Source organism: Fopius arisanus, unplaced genomic scaffold (assembly GCF_000806365.1).
Source record: "Fopius arisanus strain USDA-PBARC FA_bdor unplaced genomic scaffold, ASM80636v1 scaffold00040, whole genome shotgun sequence".
NCBI classification, from domain to species: Eukaryota; Metazoa; Arthropoda; class Insecta; order Hymenoptera; family Braconidae; genus Fopius; species Fopius arisanus.
In genome coordinates this window covers 612339-632220 of record NW_011887779.1, presented here as the reverse complement: position 1 = coordinate 632220, position 19882 = coordinate 612339, and the positions used below count along the sequence as shown (strand labels likewise).

Here is a 19882-nt window from a genome sequence, read left to right as displayed (position 1 = left end):
GAATTATTTTTTTGAACAGGCGAGATGTTTGAACAAATGCCATTCATCATCATTCCGATTTTATATTCAATGCGAACATGTTACGTGACAATTTCATAAATTCTCGAGTCAAACAGACTGAAAGAGCAATGTGTAATAAAATTTATCGTAATGATTAGCCGTTTTTTATTGGTTCTGGAAATATTTTTGTGGAGATGTGTTTTATTTATTGTTTACTTCCATTTAAAACTACCGCTAGAAATATGATTTTAAACTAGAAATATCAAGGAAAACTATACGGGCACGAGTGCAGTAAAAAGTGTAATCAACAGGTATCACATTGCTTTATAGACGAGAAACGAATTTATTATTTTCGGCGGTGATTCGTCATTCATGCCCTTGTGAACTGAAGATAGCAAGTTCAAAAAATGAACTTTATTTTGGGACCTACGCCATTTTCTCGGAAGTGTTGGAAAAACGATAAAATAAAAAAAATATCATATGCTCTTTACGACAACAAATTCCATCGGATTCGACACTCGAAAAGTTTAAGAGCTACTTGATAACAAAGACTGTCGCAATGTTTGAACATGTGTAACAATAGACGAAAATCATTTGATATCTAAAATAACATCTGAAATCATGGAGTTTGCCTTCACCTGAGTATATAAACGACACGTCGCCCAGAAAATCAATTCAATCGAAAAGTTTCGAAATCAAGACGAGAATGAAGATCTTCATTTTATTTTCGCTCTATTTTTTGTGTTCTCTGTTGCCCGGTACTAATCTGAAGGAGCTGACGGAATCGCAAATCGCGAGAAGGAATCGGTTTTGGTTACACCGAGGAGCCATACGATGTTCCAAACTGCAGGACCGAGATCTTGGACCAAGTTTTACTATCCAAGTCATCATCGCGGATCAACCAGCCATCACTTTGAACTTGACACGCGTAGAGAACAGCTTCATAAACAGCGGGGTCATCATATGGATCGCTGAACAAGAAAAAGAAAGTGGTGAAATCGAATACATTCGGGACCATGCGGTAATTCATGTTTATTTTTCTAATCTTTATAATTAAGAGACGAACTCCTCGCGCATTGATATGAAATTTGGTTGGGAATCTTTTTGAAATTTCAACAGAGATCTACAAATTTTTTCTTTTGTGTTTATAAAGAAGAATAAATATTTTTGGAGAATCAATAAATGCTTTACTTTGACCGCAGACCATGCGAGCAGTTGGACGTTTCACTCTTTACAGGGATTACGAAAATGAAGCTGCAATTGTTGTATTTCATGACGCTCACCTTATTGTAAGTACTTACTCTACTATCGGAAATAACAATTTATTTAACTTATATGGAAGATAATGAAGAAAAAACTATTTTCATTTCTCAATTGAATTCAATCGTTTTTTGGACTAATACTCTCAATTGTACGTGTGAATTTTTAGAAAGGGTGGGTGCAGAATCATCGATTCGAAAATCTTGTAAAGATTACAAATGGATCGGCTGATTTTAATGAAATCTTTGTTTTGAAAGATGAGTACTTGTCTTTGGATTTCAGAGGTATTCATACAATCTCAATGATTCAAAAAAAATGAAGCTTTGATTAATAACAAGACAATTTTCAGAATTGACTGCTTGGATCCCTTACACCTCAGTAGTGATTCGATTAGCTCACGAAGATGTCAGGTACACTATCATGAATTTTTCCCTTTTCCATGGAAATAAATAGAAAGCAATTTCGATATAGTGGTAAAATAAATGTGAACAATTGAATCCTTCATTCAATTGCCTCAGAGTTTCTCCCTAGAATATTCATATCGATATTTCCAAGCGATTTTGAATCTCATATTTATTAAATCAATCATTCTAATTGCAGCAAGGGCAAACGAAATGCTGTGATGACAACGATTGCAAATTGGAATGCCGTAGAGATGTTCTATGTTATATTCGATAATGCTCCAGTCAGAATAAATATCATTGGCATCATCCTCCCGACAGTAATTTCATTTCATTAAATATAATTTTGTGGGGAAAGGTTGTTCCAACTTTTTAGCTTAAGCTTTCAAATTGTGCACTTTGGGTGCAAAAATTGAAGAAAAAAAATGTCATATTTCGAATTTTCTCTTGGCAGGATAAGGAATCCAACTCTTGGGTGACATCCAACATATTCCAAAATGAAACTGGCAATTATTTGAGTCCTCAAAGTTTAATTGACCTACATGCATATTACTCCGATCTTACTGAGACAATATCCGTACTCAGCTATGTCCCGTAAGAAACAATTTACTGCAATTACATATAGCACCATGTCTTCGCAATAATTCTTACAATGTACTATTGACTTTCAGGGAAAATGTCGATATTAACGCAACGAATGCAGCAGGTGAATATAATTGTTTTTAATTGTTTTTAATTGAATTATTGATTGTTCTCACACCTTCAAGGACAAGCAGCCAGGAGCCAGGGCCAAAAGACGCGTGTTGCTATCATTCGAACTGAGGAATCACCCTCAACTACTGCTTACAAACTCAGTCGTCTGTAAGTCATTCCCAATCATTCTAATTGGCATTAAAAAATTATTCCATCCGCCGAAATTAATAATATAAATACAATTGACTCAAATGTATTTTTAATCATTTTATTATTTGAAATATTGTGTTCAGATCGTCGAGTTCACAGCACGATGGGCGTGAAGAGTGCAGGGATGAGGCATGGAATATAATTCCTCGGAGAAGTGCAACATGGCTGAAAATGGCGGAAAATGAATAACTAATATGAAGACATATTTGCAGTGATAAAATTATTAAAATCTACCCGTCGATGAAAATTAAATAATGTACAATCTCCCATAAACAGAATACACGATTAATGAATTATTAATTCGCAGTTCCTTTCTGAATCAAACCTGGACCCTCAAACGCGGAAAAAATTCTTAACAATTTTATTAAAAAATTATGTTGAACTCATCAATTAAGTGATTAAGGTGATTAAGTTCATTAAGGTGATTACTTGAGCCAAGCGGGTGAGAAAAGTCCCAAACTTTAGGGTGATGTGGGTGATGGTTTATCGTAATGATTAGCCGTTTTTTCTTGGTTCTGGAAATATTTTTGTGGAGATGTGTTTTATTTATTGTTTACTTCCATTTAAAACTACCGCTAGAAATATGATTTTAAACTAGAAAAATCAAGCAAAACTATACGGGCACGAGTGCAGTAAAAAGTGTAATCAACAGGTATAACATTGCTTTATAGACGAGAAACGAATTATTATTATTTTCGGCGGTGATTCGTCATTCATGCCCTTGTGAACTGAAGATAGCAAGTTCAAAAAATGAACTTTATTTTGGGGCCTACGCCATTTTCTCGGAAGTGTTGAACAAACGATAAAATAAAAAAAATATCATATGCTCTTTACGACGACAAATTCCATCGGATTCGACACTCAAAAAATTTAAGAGCTACTTGATAACAAAGATTCTCGCAAAGTTTGAACACGTGTCACTACAATAGACGAAAATCATTCGATATCTAAAACGACATCTGAAATCATAGAGTTCGCCTTCTCCTGAGTATATAAACGAAACGTCGCGCAGAAAATCAATTCAATCGAAAAGTTTCGAAATCAAGACGAGAATGAAGATCTTCATTTTATTTTCGCTTTATTTTTTGTGTTCTCTGTGTCCCGGTACTAATCTGAAGGAGCTGACGGATGGGGAAATCACGAGAATCATTGGGTCAGGGTTAAAACTAGGAACCGTACAATCTTCCAAACTGCAGGAACAAGATCTTGGACAAAGTTTTACTATCCAAGTCATCATCGCGGATCAACCAGACATCACTTTGAACTTCACACGCGTAGAGAACACCTTGATAAACAACGAGACTACCATATGGATCGCTGAACAAGAAAAAAAAAGTGCTGAAATCAAATACATTGAGGACGATGCGGTAATTCATGTTTATTTTTATAATTAAGAGACGAATTCCTCGCGCATTGATATGAAATTTGGTTGGGAATCTTTTTGCAATTTCAACAGAGACCTACAGATTTTTTCTTATGGGTTTATAAAGAAGAATAAATAATTTCGAGAATTAATAAATACTTTACTTTGGCCGCAGATCATGCCAGCAATCGGAAATTTCACTCTTTACCGGGATTACAAAAACGAAGCTGCAATTGTTGTATTTCATGACACTTACCGCATTGTAAGTACTTACTCTACTATCGGAAATAACAATTTATTCAACTTATATGGAATATAATGAAGAAAAACCTATTTTCATTTCTCAATTGAATTCAATCTTTTTTTGGACTAATACTCTCAATTTATTTTTAATTAATTTACAAGTATGTGTGAATTTTTAGAAAGGGTGGGTGCAGAATCATCGATTCGAAAATCTTGTAAAGATTACAAATGGATCGAATGATTTTAATGAAATCTTTGTCTTGAAACATGCGTACTCACCTCCGGATTTAAAAGGTATTCATACGATCTCAATGATTCAAAAAAATGATGTTTTGATTAATCACAAGACAATTTTCAGAACTGACTTCGGATATCACTTACTCCGAAGTATTGATTCAAGTAGCTCACGAAGATGTTAGGTACACTATCATGAATTTTTTCCTTTTCCATGGAAATAAATAGAAAGCAATTTCGATATAGTGGTAAAAGAAATGTGAACTTTCATTCAATTGCAGCAAGGGCAAACGAAATGCTGTGATGACAACGATTGCAAATTGGAATGCCGTAGACATGTTCTACAGTAAATTCTATGATCCTCCAGTCAGAATAAACATCGCTGGCATCATCCTCCCGAAAGTAATTTCATCTCATTAAATATAATTTCGTCGGGAAAGGTTGTTTCAACTTTTTAGCTCAAGCTTTCAAATTGTGTATGTGTAAAAATGTCATATTTCGAGTTTTCTCTTGGCAGGATAAGGAATGCAACCCTTGGGTGACATCCAACATATTCCAAAATGAAACTGGTAATTATTTGAGTCCTCAAAGTTTAATTGACCTAGAGGTATATGTCTCCAATCTTTCTCAGGACTCTCAAAACGTCGACTTTGAATTCATATTCAACTATGTCCCGTAAGAAACAATTTACTGCAATTACATATCACGCCATGTCTTCGCAATAATTCTTACAATGTACCATTGACTTTTAGAGAAAATCTCGATATTAACGCTACGAATGCAGCAGGTGAATATAATTGTTTTTAATTGTTTTTAATTGAATTATTAATTGTTCGCACACCTTCAAGGACAAGCAGCCAGGAGCTCGGACCGAAATATTCGTGTTGCTATCATTCGAAGTGATGAATCTCCCTCAACTACTGCTTACAGACTCGGTCGTCTGTAAGTCTTGCCCAATCATTCTAATTGGCATTAAAAATATAAATACAATTGACTATAATGTATTTTTAATCATTTTATTATTTGAAATATTGTGTTTAGATCGTCGAGTTCACAGGACGATGAGAATTGAGAGTGCAGGGATGAGGCAGGGAATATACATCCTCGGAAAAATCCATCATGGCTGAAAGTGGCTGAAAATGAATAACTAATATGAAGACATATTTGCAGTGATAAAATTATTAAAATCTACCCGTCGATGAAAATTAAATAATGTACAATCTCCCATAAGCCTAATATTCAATTAATAAATTATTAATTCGATCAAACCTGGAAATATCTAATTGAAATAAAAAAAAATATTCCATTGATTTACACAGCGTAATAATGCTAGCTTCTGCGTAATATCTCTTGTCTCCCGCAGGATTCTTGTTTCCGACAGAATTCGATCATGCCTGCATTATCTGATACTATAAAATACCGAGGCTATCCCGAATGAATGGTAGAATTGTCTCAGCAACGTTCGAGAGAGGATCGCAAGTTTAATCTAGTAGCAATAAATCTATATTCGACAATTTCTAGTCTTCTTGCGGAGAGGGCGAATTATTCGACAGAGGTAATCCCGAAATATCTCGAAATCTAACGGACGTATCGAAATTGTTGATAAGACGATTTACATAGAGAGTATTGAGTATAATAAAAAAGGTTTCTACAAAAATTTCGTTATCCTCTTAGATTTGAAGATAATCGCTGAAAACTTGTTATCATTTACGAGTACTTGTATAATTATTGCATTATTATTCATTATTCTTACCCTCAAAGTGGGGATTATCTTTTTTTCTCAAGTAATTATCTGTTAATTTTTCGCAGGAGTATGAAGCTCTCAACTGGAATTATTCAGCCGGTTTTCTTCTTTATTCTTTTGATAATCATAGACTCGACTCTTGGTACCATTGAAGATGCTGATCGCGATATGATGACGGCAAATTTCCCGTATGGCAGAGGCGTGGTACTATAATTTTTTTTTTACATATTAGTACCTCTAAAAATGATTTCAATTTGATAAGAATTTAATCGAAATTCGATAGGAATTCTAGTTAATTTTATTAAATTCACCATAAATTCACTTCAGGACAATGAATTACAACTGGCAAGGATACTCTACCTGCTACCTCAACGTGGCATCATGTGCCACCCAAAACGCAATTCCGAAATCATAAATTCTCTCCTCGGCCTGCCCAAGAACATGAATAATGCAGGGAAATAACGTGTGCTCCATATTCGTAATTAGTTTTGGATTGTCGATAAATTACTGTTGAGTGTTGCGTAACAATGTATTTCCCTAGTCTGCATCAATGGTAGATTCAATCTGTATTATTGTGTAGATGAGATTCCAATGGAAATTCATTAGAAAAGTTCCAGGTGCAGGAAAATAAGGCCAAAGATACAAATGAAGGAAATTCCCATGTGTGAGATTTTCACATAAATTTCAAGCTCTAGAATTTTTCTAAAGAATCCCTTTATGGATGGGAAAAATCCCTTCAAAAATTCAATCGCAAGTAATTGGATGTATGAATATTCAGGATAAATAAACGTGAATAATACGTATAATCATTTTGTGAATTACCTTGATTTTTTTTAAAAGAAAAATCGCCTCACCCTTCAAATAAGAAACCAAAAAAATAATACCGAATGATTTAATTCGTCTCCCCAGAGTGAATATGATGAATAATAATAGTAAACAAAACGTATACATTTTAAAATTTTATTAGACTTAGAAAATTACGTTTTCCACATGCCTCTATACAAAATGAATTTTAATGTATACCACCACAATTCGATTCATACAAAATTCACAACAGTGAGTCCAATGGAATGCCCTCAAAATTTGAGATGAAAGCCCCCACCAACAGGTGGAGGTCTGCCTCCATCGAGCATGCCCATGTGAAATCCCCCAGATGAGTTGATCTCCGCCTCATCGCCATCCCCAAGCTGCTTATACTCCCTACCACCACTCGGTGGTTTTGGAGATGCATTGGCAGTCCTAGCGCCGAGCTCAGACTTGGCAGGCCACGTAGGAAACATATCAGGATTAATAGCAAGTGGAGCCTCAGTAAAATACCCATGCTTGACAGCATCCTCAGCAGTCATCCTCTGTGCAGGATCATAAGTCAGTAATTTGTTCAACAACTCCATCCCCTGATCCTTGAGAAACATGTGAAACCGTTGCCTGAGATTGTTGACTGGATACTGTCCAAACGTCATCTTCTGGACCATCGGTAATTTGCTGTACCCCGGCCATATTCTGTCATTTGGTGTTCCCAGCTCCTTGAATATCCTACTGAGCTGATCGACCTCAGATTTACCAGGAAAAAGTGCCTCCATCCTCACGAGTTCAGCGAAAATACAGCCAACAGACCACATGTCAATAGGTGTACTGTATTCCTTTCCATTGAGAAGAAGTTCAGGTGCTCTGTACCAGAGAGTCACTACCACTGGTGTGTATTGCCTCAGAGGTGATCCATATTCCCTTGCCAAACCAAAATCGCCGACCTTGAGGATACCACGATGACTCAACAGGAGATTCGACGTTTTCAAATCGCGATGGAGTATCCAGTTGTCATGGAGATGCTCCACAGCCCGCAGCAGCTGCTGCATCAGGCACTTCACCTCCGCAGGGATGAAAACCTGCTTTTTCTGCTTCATCGTTTCCATCAGGGACTTCAGGTCGTGCTCCACGTAGTCCATGACGATAAAAATCTTGTCCATATTGCTACCAACTACTATTTCTCTTACAGTAACGATATTGGGATGTTGGGCCTTCAGGAGGGTATTTATTTCCCTGAGACTCGTGATGGGGAATCCTTCCTTCTCTTTTTCCATCTTCAATCGTTTCAAGGCAACAATTTCCTCTGTGCGTTTGTCACGTGCTCGGTAAACGACACCATAGGTACCCTCTTCGATTCTGTTGAGGCACTGGAACTCCTCAACACTCCTGCATCCCTGGATGGCAGGGAGATACGGTGGCAGCTCTGGCAGGACCTCCTTCTTCAGCTCCTCCTCCTCCTCTTCCTCCCCGGTTTTCACTCCATTGGGCTCGACACGACCTGGAGAATCTCCATCAGAGTGATCGGATTTGGCAAGTCGATCCACTGACAGGGGACTCGCATTGTTATAATCGGAGCCATCATTGGAGTCCTCTTTGGAGCCGTGGGCAGAGTCATTAGAGTCATCTTCGTTGGATGAGGACGAGCTCGAGGAGTCGGTGGTGTGATGCTCTGAGGAGCGTTCGTTACCACTGTTTCGCTCGTCTGATGATTGTCTCTGGGATTTTGGTGATCTCGATCTTTCATCGTCAGATTCAGCACTTCGACTCTCATCGGACAATTCGACAATCGATGGATCAGGATCAGGGCCAGGACTGTGTATTCGTTTTTCCCCACGTCTTGATCTTCTCTCCTCCAACTCCAATCTCGATCTTTCCCTCCTCGCTGCCTTCTCTCGATCTGCCTCCAACAATCTCTCCTTGCGCAACTCCTGCTCAGTCATTTCTTTGGGATCTTTCGATACCACTGGGGCATCACCGATGTCCATGGGCTCAGGATCGTCCTGTCCGAGATCCACTGGATGTCTGTCTCTCTCCATCTTCTCTCTGTCTCGTGTTCTCTCGTGCTTGTGATTTCTCTTGTGTCTTTTCTCTCGATCCACCAGCTCTGGCTCCGAGTACTGCTCCTCGATCATCAGGTGTCTCCTCTCCTCCACTCTCAACTCACGACGATCACGACTCTCTTCAGTTATTATGCGACTCTCTCTGCTTTCAATTCTCAACTCTCGTCTGTCTCGACTCTCCTCGATCCGCAACTCACGTCTCGATTCTGATTTATACTCACGCAGATCTCGTGGATCGTCTCGCCTCTCTCGACGTTTGTCCAGGAGTCTGGAAACCAAAGCCCTTGTGTTGAGTGTTATTAGTACATCTAGAGATAATGAGGGTTTCAAATCCTTTAAAAATCAAGGTGGTATGCTCTCTTCACGAAGTTCTACCCAGATCACAATTCTACGGCCATGGAAATGAGAGATTTGACCACGAGGATTTTTAAAAGAAAATCTTCCCAAGTTTTCAACAAAATTTCATTAAAATTGACTCTCACCTGGTGCGCAAATCTTCGAGGACACGATCTCCAGTGCTTCGGTCTTTCCTCTCGTGTCTGGAGGACTCTCCATCCCTGGAATGCGTCTCCATACCCCTGTCCAGCCTATCAGGACGTTCCCTGTCTCTCTTCGAGTTGTCCTGACGATCGGATCTGTCCATAGACTCTGGCCCATGTCTTCGATGCCTATGTTTATCCCTGTACCTGATATCAGAGTGAAAACAAAATAAAATCTCTATTTTTTAAATTTCAAATAATTGACTTTAGGCGTCGGGAAGTTTTTATCGATATAATTTATAGAGATGATTATTTACCTCTCCTCTCTGTCATGATGACGAGATTTTCGCTCTTTCTCCTCTCGTCTGTCACGTCTGTCACTGTGTTTTTCCCTGCGACGTGAAGAACTCGATTTGTGGAGAGCAACTGTTGCTTGAGGAGGTTTTATGTCCAGGGAATCAGCGGTATCAGCGCCTTCCTCCTCAGAGAAGCTAAAATAAATATTTAACAATGATTAATAATCCTAAGTAAAAAAATTCAAAAGACAAATTTGTGGAGTTGAAATGGAGGCAAAGCCGGGGATTGAATTTTTGGAGGCCAGATAACCTCGAAATTAGTGATCGTTTCTCACCTGAAATCGTCCATGATTTTGAGGAAAAAGCTGCGTCGATTGAGTCAATGAGGAGTTAATCCTCTGATCAGCTTCACAATAATATTTCTGATGAATTTTTCAGTGATGAATACCTTCGTTTCGTTATGTGTACAATAAAAAGTTTTATGGTGGGGTTTCACTGTTTTGTAGAGAAGAAATGCTCAGTGTTTTCCCTTGAATTGACGATGGAAAGGCCCGGTTGGAGGGATTTTCTTCCAAAAGGCGATTCTACGCCCTCCCACTTGGTGGCAGAAAAATCAAGCTCAGTCATTCGTGTCGGTAATTCCGGGAATGAATTAAAAAAATCCCCTGGAATTATTTATCTTTCGATATCGTCGATATCTCAATCGAAAATCATTCATATAAAATATTAATCTGTTTCTGAAATTTTAATTCAGATAAAATAAATTGGAAAGGAGAAATTATTGCAATTATGCAATCCCCAGGAATTACTGAAATAAGCAAGAGTGTTTATTAAATTCCTTAGCAATACATTGAAACGAAAAAAATTATTTCCACAATTTTTTAATAGACATATTCTTCTCAGAGTCCTTCTGCATAACTTTGGCAACGGCCATCTCGAAATCTTCCTGGGTCACATGCACCCGACGTTCTCGAAGTGCGTACATACCTGCCTCGGTGCACACCCCCTGAGAATAAAAACAAACCAATAAATAGCAATAAACCTGAATTCTTCGGTTGTGATACAATTCCCTTCAAAAGTTTATTACTAGTTTTATTGCCTCCCACAATAAATAGAAGAATAGAAAAAAAAATCTAAATGAAAAAGCATTCCCTCTCAGGTGGCAGGATAATTAATTTTCACCTTGACTTCAGCTCCGGACGCGCCGGGCATCAGTTCAGCGATTTTCCTGAGATTAATTCCCCTGGTAAGATTCATTTTCCTGGAATGAATCTTGAGAATATCGAGTCTAGCCTCTTCATTCGGTGGTGGAAACTCGATTTTGCGATCAATTCTGCCAGGACGTAGTAGCGCTGGATCGAGGATATCGATTCTGTTGGTGGCCATGATGACTTTGATATTTTTGGTGGCCTCGAAGCCATCGAGTTGATTCAATAACTCCAACATCGTTCGTTGTACCTCACTGTCACCCCCAGAACCAGATTCAATTCTCGAGCTGCCAATTGAATCGATCTCATCCATGAATATAATCGAGGGTGCGTGCTCCCTAGCCATGACAAACAACTCCCTGACCATTCTCGAGCCCTCGCCAATAAATTTTTGCACAAGCTCCGACCCAGAAACACGAATAAACGTGCACTCGGTGTGATGGGCAACAGCTCGAGCCAGAAGGGTCTTTCCAGTACCTGGTGGGCCATAAAGTAATACACCCTTGGGCTGGGCAATACCCAGTGCATCGAATAACTCAGGATGCTTCACTGGCAGCTCAATAACCTCCTTAATCTCCTTTATTTGCTTGTCGAGACCCCCTACCATCTCGTAAGTCGAATCTGGTACTTTTTCCACCATCATGAGGGACACCAGAGGATCGACTTTGTTGGGGAGAATTTTATGAAGGGTGTAACTCTCGTTTCGAAGGGCAACTCGTGAGTTTGGCGTCACGTCATTTATGTCGATGTTTTTGTCAATGTCGACAACAAATTTTCCCTCAGGGTGGACTTTTACTAGGACTTTCTTTTTGTCCATTGGTTTTACTACCTCACCAACGTACGAGCCCTGCTCTTGAAGAAGTTGTAGCTCTTCTCGAAGCATACGCACTGTTAGAAATAATAAATGAATAGTTTAATTAATTATTGTTAAATAATTCATTTGACAGTTGTACTGAGGCATCTGTTGAAACTTAAAACTATTAATTCTGTGCTGTATGAAAAATGCAAAGTCATTCCCCAGGAATTCATGGAGTTGAAAGGGTTTCTTCAACGAAATCCCCGGGAATATTGAAAAAATTAAATCCGTAAAGCTGCTGACCCTAGGAATATCCTCACCTTTAGCATTGAGCTCATTACGTTGCGCCTGTAATCTCCTGAGGTTCTGCCCCTTCTCGGCGACAATAAGCTGCAATTCTTCGATTTTCGTAATGTAATACGGCTTGAAACCCTCACCCTTGGAAGGTTTATCGTCCACCTCCATCTGAATGAAAAGGATACTTCAACATAACCAATATCTTATCTCCGGAATGCAAATAACTATTCTCCATAATGAAGATTTTACTCACCTTGTTTATGAGCGTCATGATGGGACGCACGTGTTTTTATTCCGAAAATTCTAACTGATTCACTATTGCCCTGGGATACACCGTAATTATCGGAAATTAATTGCCAGGCAGTTGGGATCGGCTGTTGTACAGCTTCACTCAAGAATCGCTTGTCACTCTAGTGACTCTAGTGATTTTCTCGGTAACCGGGCTTCCCCAGATGAAAAAAAAACCGCGGGAAATTTCAATGGACATGGATGGATGTCAGGCGATTAATCGGAGAGACTGATTTTTTTCATTGCACCAATCGAAATTTTTTTTTTAGATGAGCAAAAATTTTGTGAATGAGATTTTTCTGTTGAAAGCGATTATTTAACATTTTTTATTAAAAAAATGAAATCTATCGTCTTTATTCGATCTATTGAACTTTTTTCCCGCGTATTTTTGAATCTCCGTAAAAATGAGAAAATAGAAAATACCGGAAAAAAAAGATAAATTTTTGATTTGATTTAGAAAAAAAATTGGTTTTACCACCGGAAGTCGGTGATAATATCGACTATTTTGATTTGAATAAAAAAAACGTTGTCCAATTGAAAACGAGATTTAAAAAAAAATCGATTGCAAAAGATCGACTTTCCATGAACCAATGGGATTCCCTCGCGATATTCAAATAAAACACGGGATAAATCATTTTAATCGAATAGTGAATTGACCTTCGCACTTTAGCCGATAATAAATATCAAAACTGTGTGACGGATTCAGTAATCCACTGGCCAGCGATGAATGCCTTTGAGGATGCTGTGGACCGGATGTTCGACGAGGACGTACCCCTCCTAGGATATCGAAAACGACAGCGTGAGTACATGAAACGTGGAAAAATCTAGAAAATAAATTCCGATGAGAATCTCGACGTGAATTTTTCCATTGGTCATTCAATAACAATATACCTGAGAGTTATTGTTTCTTCGCTCTGGTTTTATGACTCTGTTGTCAGATGCACCTGGTGAGCCTGTCCGAAGGGATTATCCGACTGTTTGCAGTCGGGGTGCAAAAATTTTCGAGAATTAATTTCTCAGGTAATTGCTGAAAACCTTGCGTACTTTATTGCACTACCTGGAGGGTGGAGAACCCTTCGGGAAAGTCCCGCGGTTTTATTGTTGTCACCTACCGTAATGCCGGTACTTGGGATTATGACCCGGAGTGTGGGGACTGACCCCTGAAACAGACGGGTAAAATTTTATAAAATTTCCAGACAAATGGCGGGTAAAATATTCGGCAATATGACTCATTGCACCATTATCTATTCTCAAATTATCTGAACTGCATTCGCTATTCCCGAAAGAATTTATTAGAGAGAGATACATACGAGAAATAAATTATTGATATTCACCTTGAGAAATAATATTGTCTTCATCAGGGTGAAAATAATTAATAATTAAATGAAGACATGTTTATTCTCCGGGTAATTATAGATCGAAGAGTTGTGACAAGGATTTTTGAGGGATATCTCCGAATTTAAGAGAGATACCGATTTTTTTGTTTATAACTATTTTCTAGAGGGGAATGAGAGCTACAAAAAATGTTTATGCAAAAATTTCATTATTTCTCTTAGATTCCGAGGAATTCTCCGAAAACTCATTTATTCACTAAATCCAGTGGTTATTCTTCTCGTTTCTATTGGACACAACGGAATTATTTGTTTTCTGTTTGTTAAATTAATTCTGTACATCGGAATTCTCGGAAAAGCCGAGTAAGCGATAGGGTAAAATGCCATGAAAAATCATGAACGATGCCTCATTGAACAGGTACCAGTTTTCAAATTATTGAACTAGTTCCTTTATTCTTATCCTTCCAGGTCAATTGCATCCTGCAGGGGATCATTGGATATTGCCCTGTAGAAAAATTTTTTATTTACCCCGAAGAACCATTTGACTTTTAGGCGTCGGGTTTCCAGAAAAAGCGGACAGGGTGGGACGTTTCGGTGAAATTTCCAGGGAAATTTCCGTTAATAATCCTCAACAGTATGACCCATTCCTGAGGTACCGGTTTTCATATTACTGAATTATTTTTATTACTCTTCAATAATTTTTCAATATTCAACATTGCGAATAATTTTTCATCGATTTTACAGAAACATTCGCGATAAACTTTTTCACCCGGAGTTAATTAATTTATCAGTGACTGAATCTTAAATATTTGAGAATTCTTTAAATGAAAATCCATTGAACTTCAATTTTGTGCGATTATTTGAAAAGATCAGATAATATTTATTTATAAATTATCGCCTTTACTGGAACACACAGAAAAAATGCAAAATCCGGAGAGAATTATCTAATCATTTAGTTATTCCTGAATAATCGTCCTGGAATTAAATAACAAAGCGTTGATAAATGCTCGCTGCATATTTATGTTTTTCATCACAACAAAAATATTAAACTGACGCGAGTAACAAAAACATTATCACGTGTAAAATTCTTTTTTATCGCAAACAACTCACGAAATGAACATATAATTTCAAAAAGAACTTCAAGGTTCTCCACTGCAACGTCTAATACTGATAACCGCATCATCCGAGACAAAAACGTAGGACTGAAAAAAAAAATAGTATCCGAAAGGAGTTTGTTTATAGGATATATATAATAGGACATTATTTAATTTTTTTGTCGTTGTGACGAATAAAAAATTGTGTAATTTACTCTGACGTTTAGTAGGCAGATGTCAAGAGGTCAAGGGGTCTCCACTTGGATTTTGATTTACACAATAATTTCCGCGATTTCCCTCATTTTTTTTTCAATATTTTTCAATATTTTTCATTATTTCAATAATTACTCCCAATTCTAAATTTTCCAAGCCAATGAAAATTTCTTGCTGTAAAAAAATCAAACATTTTCCTTTTTCTCACATGATTTTCCGTTGTAATTATTATAAATTATTATTATTATGTAAAAATAATAATATTCTAGTAATATGAAGATGATTTTGAATATTGTAATTTGGAAAATGACAAATATTCACGTGGCGGTATGGATTCATTCACAGAAAAATTTCTCTCCCTGGAAAGGTCATAAACATTTGGCACCGGCCGGTGAATTTCCCATTGAGTATTTCGGGAATTTTCCATTCCCGAAAATCTGAATGGGCAGTAGCCCGGGTATACCTGGAGGACTACCTGGATTATCCAGTGCTCCAAGTGGGACCTATTGGGTCCTGCACCCACGCCGCCCTACCCCACCCGCTTCCACTTCAAACCCCTATATAAGTACTTGTTACTAACAAATTTTCATCAGTCTCTTCTTGACATCCGATACACAGCGATCGACTCTGTGATTTTATTTTTCGCGTGGAAAAAATCGTCAGTTAAAATCAGTGCATCCATGAGTAACTCGAGTTGTTTGTTTCTGTGATAGTTTATATCTTGTGGTTTATTCGCTAAGATTTTCTCAAGGAGTTTGAGATGTACGAGAAGATATACCGGAGATTCATACCGAGTAAGTCAATTTATACTGGAAATATTTACGAAATTATTTGGATTTTCGGCGATTCCATTTGCGGGATAATTCTACAACTCCATTCGATGGATTACGTCTCTTGTCACATTAATCAACCACTCGACATTGAAACCGAGGTAATTGCCTCGATAATCTATATCGAAATCGATGTTTGAGTCGTTACATTAATTAAATCTCTGAATTCTCGCGAATTCATGATTTTTATCGGTCTTTAATGTTCAGAGCAATTGCAAATTTATTAATTGGGTAACTGAAACTGAGAGAAATTTAAATTCAATTAAATATTGTTATTTAGCAATTTTTTCTCATTATAAATTAACATCGAAATATTGTTGATTGTTTTTTCTCGTAAAAATTTCCAAATAAAATATTTCTCATTTGTTATTAACATTGACATCGAGTCAAAAATATTCCCGAATTCTTTTCAATAACCAACTTGAGAATAAACAATCGTAATGACAACAATCTCAATTTTTCCATATTTTGATGATTGCACACATTTTTTTGTGGATTTTGTTTATATTTCCGAGTTAAATTCCACTTAAAAATATTTAACTCCAAATAAATTCCATTCTCACCGGTTATAGATAATTGTTGGGCGATATCTTCGCGTCCTTGATTTTCAAATATTTAATATTTTTATTATATATTTGTTGTCTCCGAAATAATTCAAACTTGGCAATTTCTATCGTCACGCCGAACCGATTTGCAGACACAACTGCAACACTATTATTGATGTCACCGAGTCAGGTTAATGAACATTGCATAAGCTGTTTGTTGAATCCTCCCGCCCCCATTATCCGGTATTTCGAGTAATGAACAATGAACCGAATCAAGAGTCATTTTCTCGATCCTTTATTGAGACAGAATTTCATCTCGTTTCCATAGAGATAATCCGATATTATTTAACAATCGGTAACTTTCCCAGCTTCCGTTAATAATTTCACACCTAATAGATCTTCGATCGGTGATTTCGATCGAGAATGTGGAGATTCCTGCGTAAGTCCTGATGTAGATAAAATGAAATGAGAGTTGAGTGATCAAATCGATTTGCAGAATGGATTCCATCGCGGATCATCATCTGCATCATGATGTTCACTGCGTGCTGGACTAGCTACATGTGTCGTCTCCAGATGAGTATTTTGGCGGTTCCCATGATAAAAACAGCGCAAGATAAGCAGGAGCTTTCGGGTGCGTGTGTTCGGTCTGCTGAAGAAGCAGCTAGAGTCAATGCAGATAAAAACAGAAGATCTGTTCCATTCGGGTCAATTCACGATCCTGAGGACTTCCACGCCATTTTTCAGAGGGATACTAATGATACCGGTTTTCCTGGGCTCAATGGTACGATCGTAACTCTCGGGGAAATCCTCATGCCTAAATTTTCCACTTTTGTTCTAAGAAATCACATTCGCGATTTTTTGAATTCACCAAAAAAATTCAGCATCAAAAAAACAGTTGACTTATTCGAAAATTAATAATTTAGGTACCGACAAATCGAATAAACGATTATCAAAATTAATTGACATTCCGATTTCGTTGGAACCTCGAGTGTTTCCACCGAAAAAAAAATGATAATTATACTCGAATCCCCGTGGAGTCATCAATCTAAAAAAAAAAAATCCTGTCAGGAACATTCAGGAGTGATTCAGAAGCCCCTCCGCCTGCTGGTATGCATCTGTTCTCGGGTCATCCCTTCGAGTGGACGCCATTCATCCGGGGACAACTGATATCGGCATACAGTTGGGGAAATGTTCCCGGTAATTTTATCGGTGGAGTACTCGCCCAGAAGTACGGCCCAAGGCAGGCAATCCTCTGGTCATCCCTTGCGGCAGGTGTCATATCCCTGATCACTCCAATCCTGGCACACGTATCCTGGATGCTCCTGGCATTCTCCAGAGTGATCATTGGTATCACTGGAGGCATTACTTTTCCCGCGTGTCACACACTGGTCGCGAAATGGGCACCACCCGACGAAAAAGGTAGATTCGTTTGGACACTCCAGGGTGGCACCTTCGGATCAATTTTCCTGTTCGGAATGATCTCTGGAATTGCTGAGAACATTAATTGGGAGAGCGGGTGGTATATCCCCGCCATCATGATGTTCGTTTGGGTCATCGCCTGGTACCTCTTCGCCTGGGACTCACCAGAGGAACATCCTGGCATCTCCGAGGCGGAGAAGAACTACATCTTAGAGTAATCCAATTATTTCTCTCCTGAAAATTAATTAATTAATTTCCCTACCGTGAGCTTAAAAGCGATAATTTTTAATTCACAAATTCCAATTTTCTGGTGAAAACGATAATTTCTGGGAAATTTTGCCAGATAATTTTTAAATATAATCCCTCGTTGGTTTAATCCCGGATTGTCCTGCAGGTCTCAAGCAGGAGTCGTTCAAAAGGAGAAGCCCTCCCTCCGGGAAACACCAATCGTCAAGATTATGACGTCGATTCCTTTTCTGTGTCTCATCCTCTGTCACTTCGGCAATCTCTTCCTGCTGTTCTTCTACCAGAATGGCATGATGCTGTACCAGACAAAAGCCCTGGGTTTCAAATTAACAAAAGGTGGAGTTGTGGCTGGTCTGCCATGGGCCAGCAGAGTTATCTTCGCTTTCTTCTTTGGATGGGCTGGAGATGTCGTTAAAAGAAAGCAGTGGATGTCCATAACTCTCTTGAGAAAAACAGCAACTATATTCTGTAAGAAATTTTTCCATTAGCATAATTATATTTTACCCTAGTCATCGTATCAATGATCATTTTAATCATCTCCACAGCTCATTTACTGCCAGGACTTTGTCTGATTGTCGTTGGTTATCTCGGCTGCTCCTTCTTCTGGGCCAATGTTTTCCTGGTGCTCGCTCTGGGCTTCAATGGCGCAGCCTCAATCTCCAATTTATCAAACAATCAGGATCTATCGCCGAATTTCGCTGGCTTCCTCTACGGAATAATGAATTCCATCGGATGCCTATCAGGAATTATTATCTCACCGGTTGTTGAAGAAGTTGCTGGCAAATATGGGGTGAGTGAAATATTTTTTAATAACTCTTTATTCAACATTTTTATTCACCATTTTCAATAATTATTTATGTCGAAAATAATTCCTACATTTGCAATCCCAAATCGTCAGTACTATTCTGTACTGTGTTACATAATTTTCATAGTACGGACCCAGTACTGAGTAATTGTGTTTGCTTCAATCATCATTTTTGCATTATCGGTTTAACACGTGGATCATTACATCGCATGACATGAGATCTTTTCGCTTATCTGTATCATCACGACAATTAAAAAATTCATGCTGTCGTTTCTGTGTGCCTAATTGCAATGAGAGCCTACCGAAGATTTATTTAATTATTTCGAGGGCTCAATTCAGCAATTCAATTGTGACATTTCCCTCAGATCCTTCGGTACAAGTCGTTCCTATATCTGATTGCATTATAGTACGATCTGTACCTGGGATGGGAGGAATTGATCTCGAATCATTTAATCATTGAATCAACGCATTCAACGCATTAATTTTTCTAGGATTATGGGTACTTCTTCGTTCTGTATGTCTTATAAATATAGTACGATGAGTATCCGTAATCGTGGGAGAATTTTTAATCATCTGGAGCTTTCACCGAATCATTCAATCATTGAATCACTGGCTCGTCATTCAAAAATAAATCTTTTTCGGGATTATGGGTGCTTGTCGTTACTGTATGTTCTATGAATATAGTACGATCAGTACCTGTAATTTTGGAAGAGCTCGATCATCTGTAGCTTTTACCGAATCATTTAATCATCATCACGCAATCACTGGGGCATCATCGAAAAAATACTTGATCAGGATTATGGGTATTGGTCGTTCTGTAGATATTATAAATATAGTACGATCAGTACCTGTAATCTTGGAAGAGTTCAATCATCCGGAGCTTTCGCCGAATCATTCAGTTATTATCATTAAGTCATGAGATCGACGAAAAAAAATCATTTTTCCGGGTTTATGGGTATTTGTCGTTTCTATATGTTTTATAATTATAGTACGATCAGTACCCGTAATCTTGGAAGGGTTCAA

The 19882-nt window shown here is 38.0% G+C and overlaps 5 protein-coding genes across 9 annotated transcripts in view; 3 read left to right on the top strand and 2 right to left on the bottom strand.

Annotated features, from left to right (window-relative positions):
- Positions 1 to 819: 819 nt before the first annotated feature.
- LOC105266656 (uncharacterized) lies at positions 820 to 2842 on the top strand (the record flags this gene model as incomplete). Its single annotated transcript, XM_011304994.1, is given in 9 exon segments — positions 820 to 1021; positions 1203 to 1289; positions 1430 to 1544; positions 1610 to 1670; positions 1861 to 1981; positions 2116 to 2255; positions 2333 to 2367; positions 2429 to 2522; positions 2648 to 2842. Coding segments are annotated over 8 exon segments (756 nt in total). The 3' UTR covers positions 2754 to 2842.
- A 654-nt stretch (positions 2843 to 3496) lies between these two features.
- On the top strand, positions 3497 to 5635 carry LOC105266655 (uncharacterized). Of its 2 annotated transcripts, none has more exons than XM_011304993.1 (9): positions 3497 to 3931; positions 4103 to 4189; positions 4350 to 4464; positions 4529 to 4589; positions 4686 to 4806; positions 4922 to 5079; positions 5157 to 5191; positions 5262 to 5346; positions 5446 to 5635. In XM_011304993.1, the coding sequence occupies exons 1-9, from the start codon at positions 3617 to 3619 to the stop codon at positions 5474 to 5476; spliced, it is 1008 nt and encodes a 335-aa protein (XP_011303295.1). In that variant the 5' UTR covers positions 3497 to 3616; the 3' UTR covers positions 5477 to 5635. The 2 variants fall into 2 exon arrangements, with proteins under 2 accessions (XP_011303295.1, XP_011303294.1); XM_011304992.1 differs by having other exon boundaries at positions 5253 to 5346.
- A 1490-nt stretch (positions 5636 to 7125) lies between these two features.
- On the bottom strand, positions 7126 to 10333 carry Pitslre (cyclin dependent kinase 11B pitslre). Of its 2 annotated transcripts, none has more exons than XM_011304990.1 (4): positions 10123 to 10333; positions 9809 to 9982; positions 9495 to 9698; positions 7126 to 9295 (listed from the first exon to the last, which is right to left on the bottom strand). In XM_011304990.1, exons 1-4 carry the CDS (start codon positions 10134 to 10136, stop codon positions 7225 to 7227), a joined length of 2463 nt encoding a protein of 820 aa, XP_011303292.1. In that variant the 5' UTR covers positions 10137 to 10333; the 3' UTR covers positions 7126 to 7224. The 2 variants fall into 2 exon arrangements, with proteins under 2 accessions (XP_011303292.1, XP_011303293.1); XM_011304991.1 differs by having other exon boundaries at positions 7126 to 9280.
- A 259-nt stretch (positions 10334 to 10592) lies between these two features.
- Positions 10593 to 12516, bottom strand: Rpt6 (26S proteasome regulatory subunit Rpt6). Its single transcript, XM_011304989.1, has 4 exons — positions 12342 to 12516; positions 12112 to 12256; positions 10970 to 11883; positions 10593 to 10793 (listed from the first exon to the last, which is right to left on the bottom strand). Exons 1-4 carry the CDS (start codon positions 12357 to 12359, stop codon positions 10653 to 10655), a joined length of 1218 nt encoding a protein of 405 aa, XP_011303291.1. The 5' UTR covers positions 12360 to 12516; the 3' UTR covers positions 10593 to 10652.
- Positions 12517 to 13100: 584 nt separating this feature from the next.
- The window catches only part of LOC105266650 (putative inorganic phosphate cotransporter), an 8724-nt gene continuing 1942 nt past the window's right edge, over positions 13101 to 19882 (top strand). The window contains exons 1-5 of one of the 3 annotated variants that reach the window (XM_011304983.1): positions 13101 to 13175; positions 16886 to 17170; positions 17458 to 18022; positions 18203 to 18522; positions 18600 to 18844. In XM_011304983.1, the coding sequence (XP_011303285.1) occupies positions 13130 to 13175; positions 16886 to 17170; positions 17458 to 18022; positions 18203 to 18522; positions 18600 to 18844 (1461 nt within the window). In that variant the 5' untranslated portion in view covers positions 13101 to 13129. Of the gene's footprint in view, positions 13176 to 15596; positions 15809 to 16746; positions 16829 to 16885; positions 17171 to 17457; positions 18023 to 18202; positions 18523 to 18599; positions 18845 to 19882 lie in introns of those variants that run through there. The other 2 variants (XM_011304984.1, XM_011304985.1) reach the window with 2 other exon arrangements.

Excerpts from the sequence above, each read along its gene's own strand:
- LOC105266655 (XM_011304992.1), top strand. The coding sequence starts at position 3,617 with ATGAAGATCTTCATTTTATTTTCGCTTTATTTTTTGTGTTCTCTGTGT. Across the intron at positions 3,932-4,102 it reads AATACATTGAGGACGATGCG|ATCATGCCAGCAATCGGAAA; the intron begins GTAATTCATGTT and ends CTTTGGCCGCAG. Across the intron at positions 4,190-4,349 it reads TTCATGACACTTACCGCATT|AAAGGGTGGGTGCAGAATCA; the intron begins GTAAGTACTTAC and ends GTGAATTTTTAG.
- Pitslre (XM_011304990.1), bottom strand. Across the intron at positions 9,699-9,808 it reads CATCATGACAGAGAGGAGAG|GTACAGGGATAAACATAGGC; the intron begins GTAAATAATCAT and ends CTCTGATATCAG. Across the intron at positions 9,296-9,494 it reads CTCGAAGATTTGCGCACCAG|GGCTTTGGTTTCCAGACTCC; the intron begins GTGAGAGTCAAT and ends ACTCAACACAAG.
- Rpt6 (XM_011304989.1), bottom strand. Across the intron at positions 11,884-12,111 it reads TAATGAGCTCAATGCTAAAG|TGCGTATGCTTCGAGAAGAG; the intron begins GTGAGGATATTC and ends TATTTCTAACAG. Across the intron at positions 10,794-10,969 it reads CGTCCGGAGCTGAAGTCAAG|GGGGTGTGCACCGAGGCAGG; the intron begins GTGAAAATTAAT and ends TTTTATTCTCAG.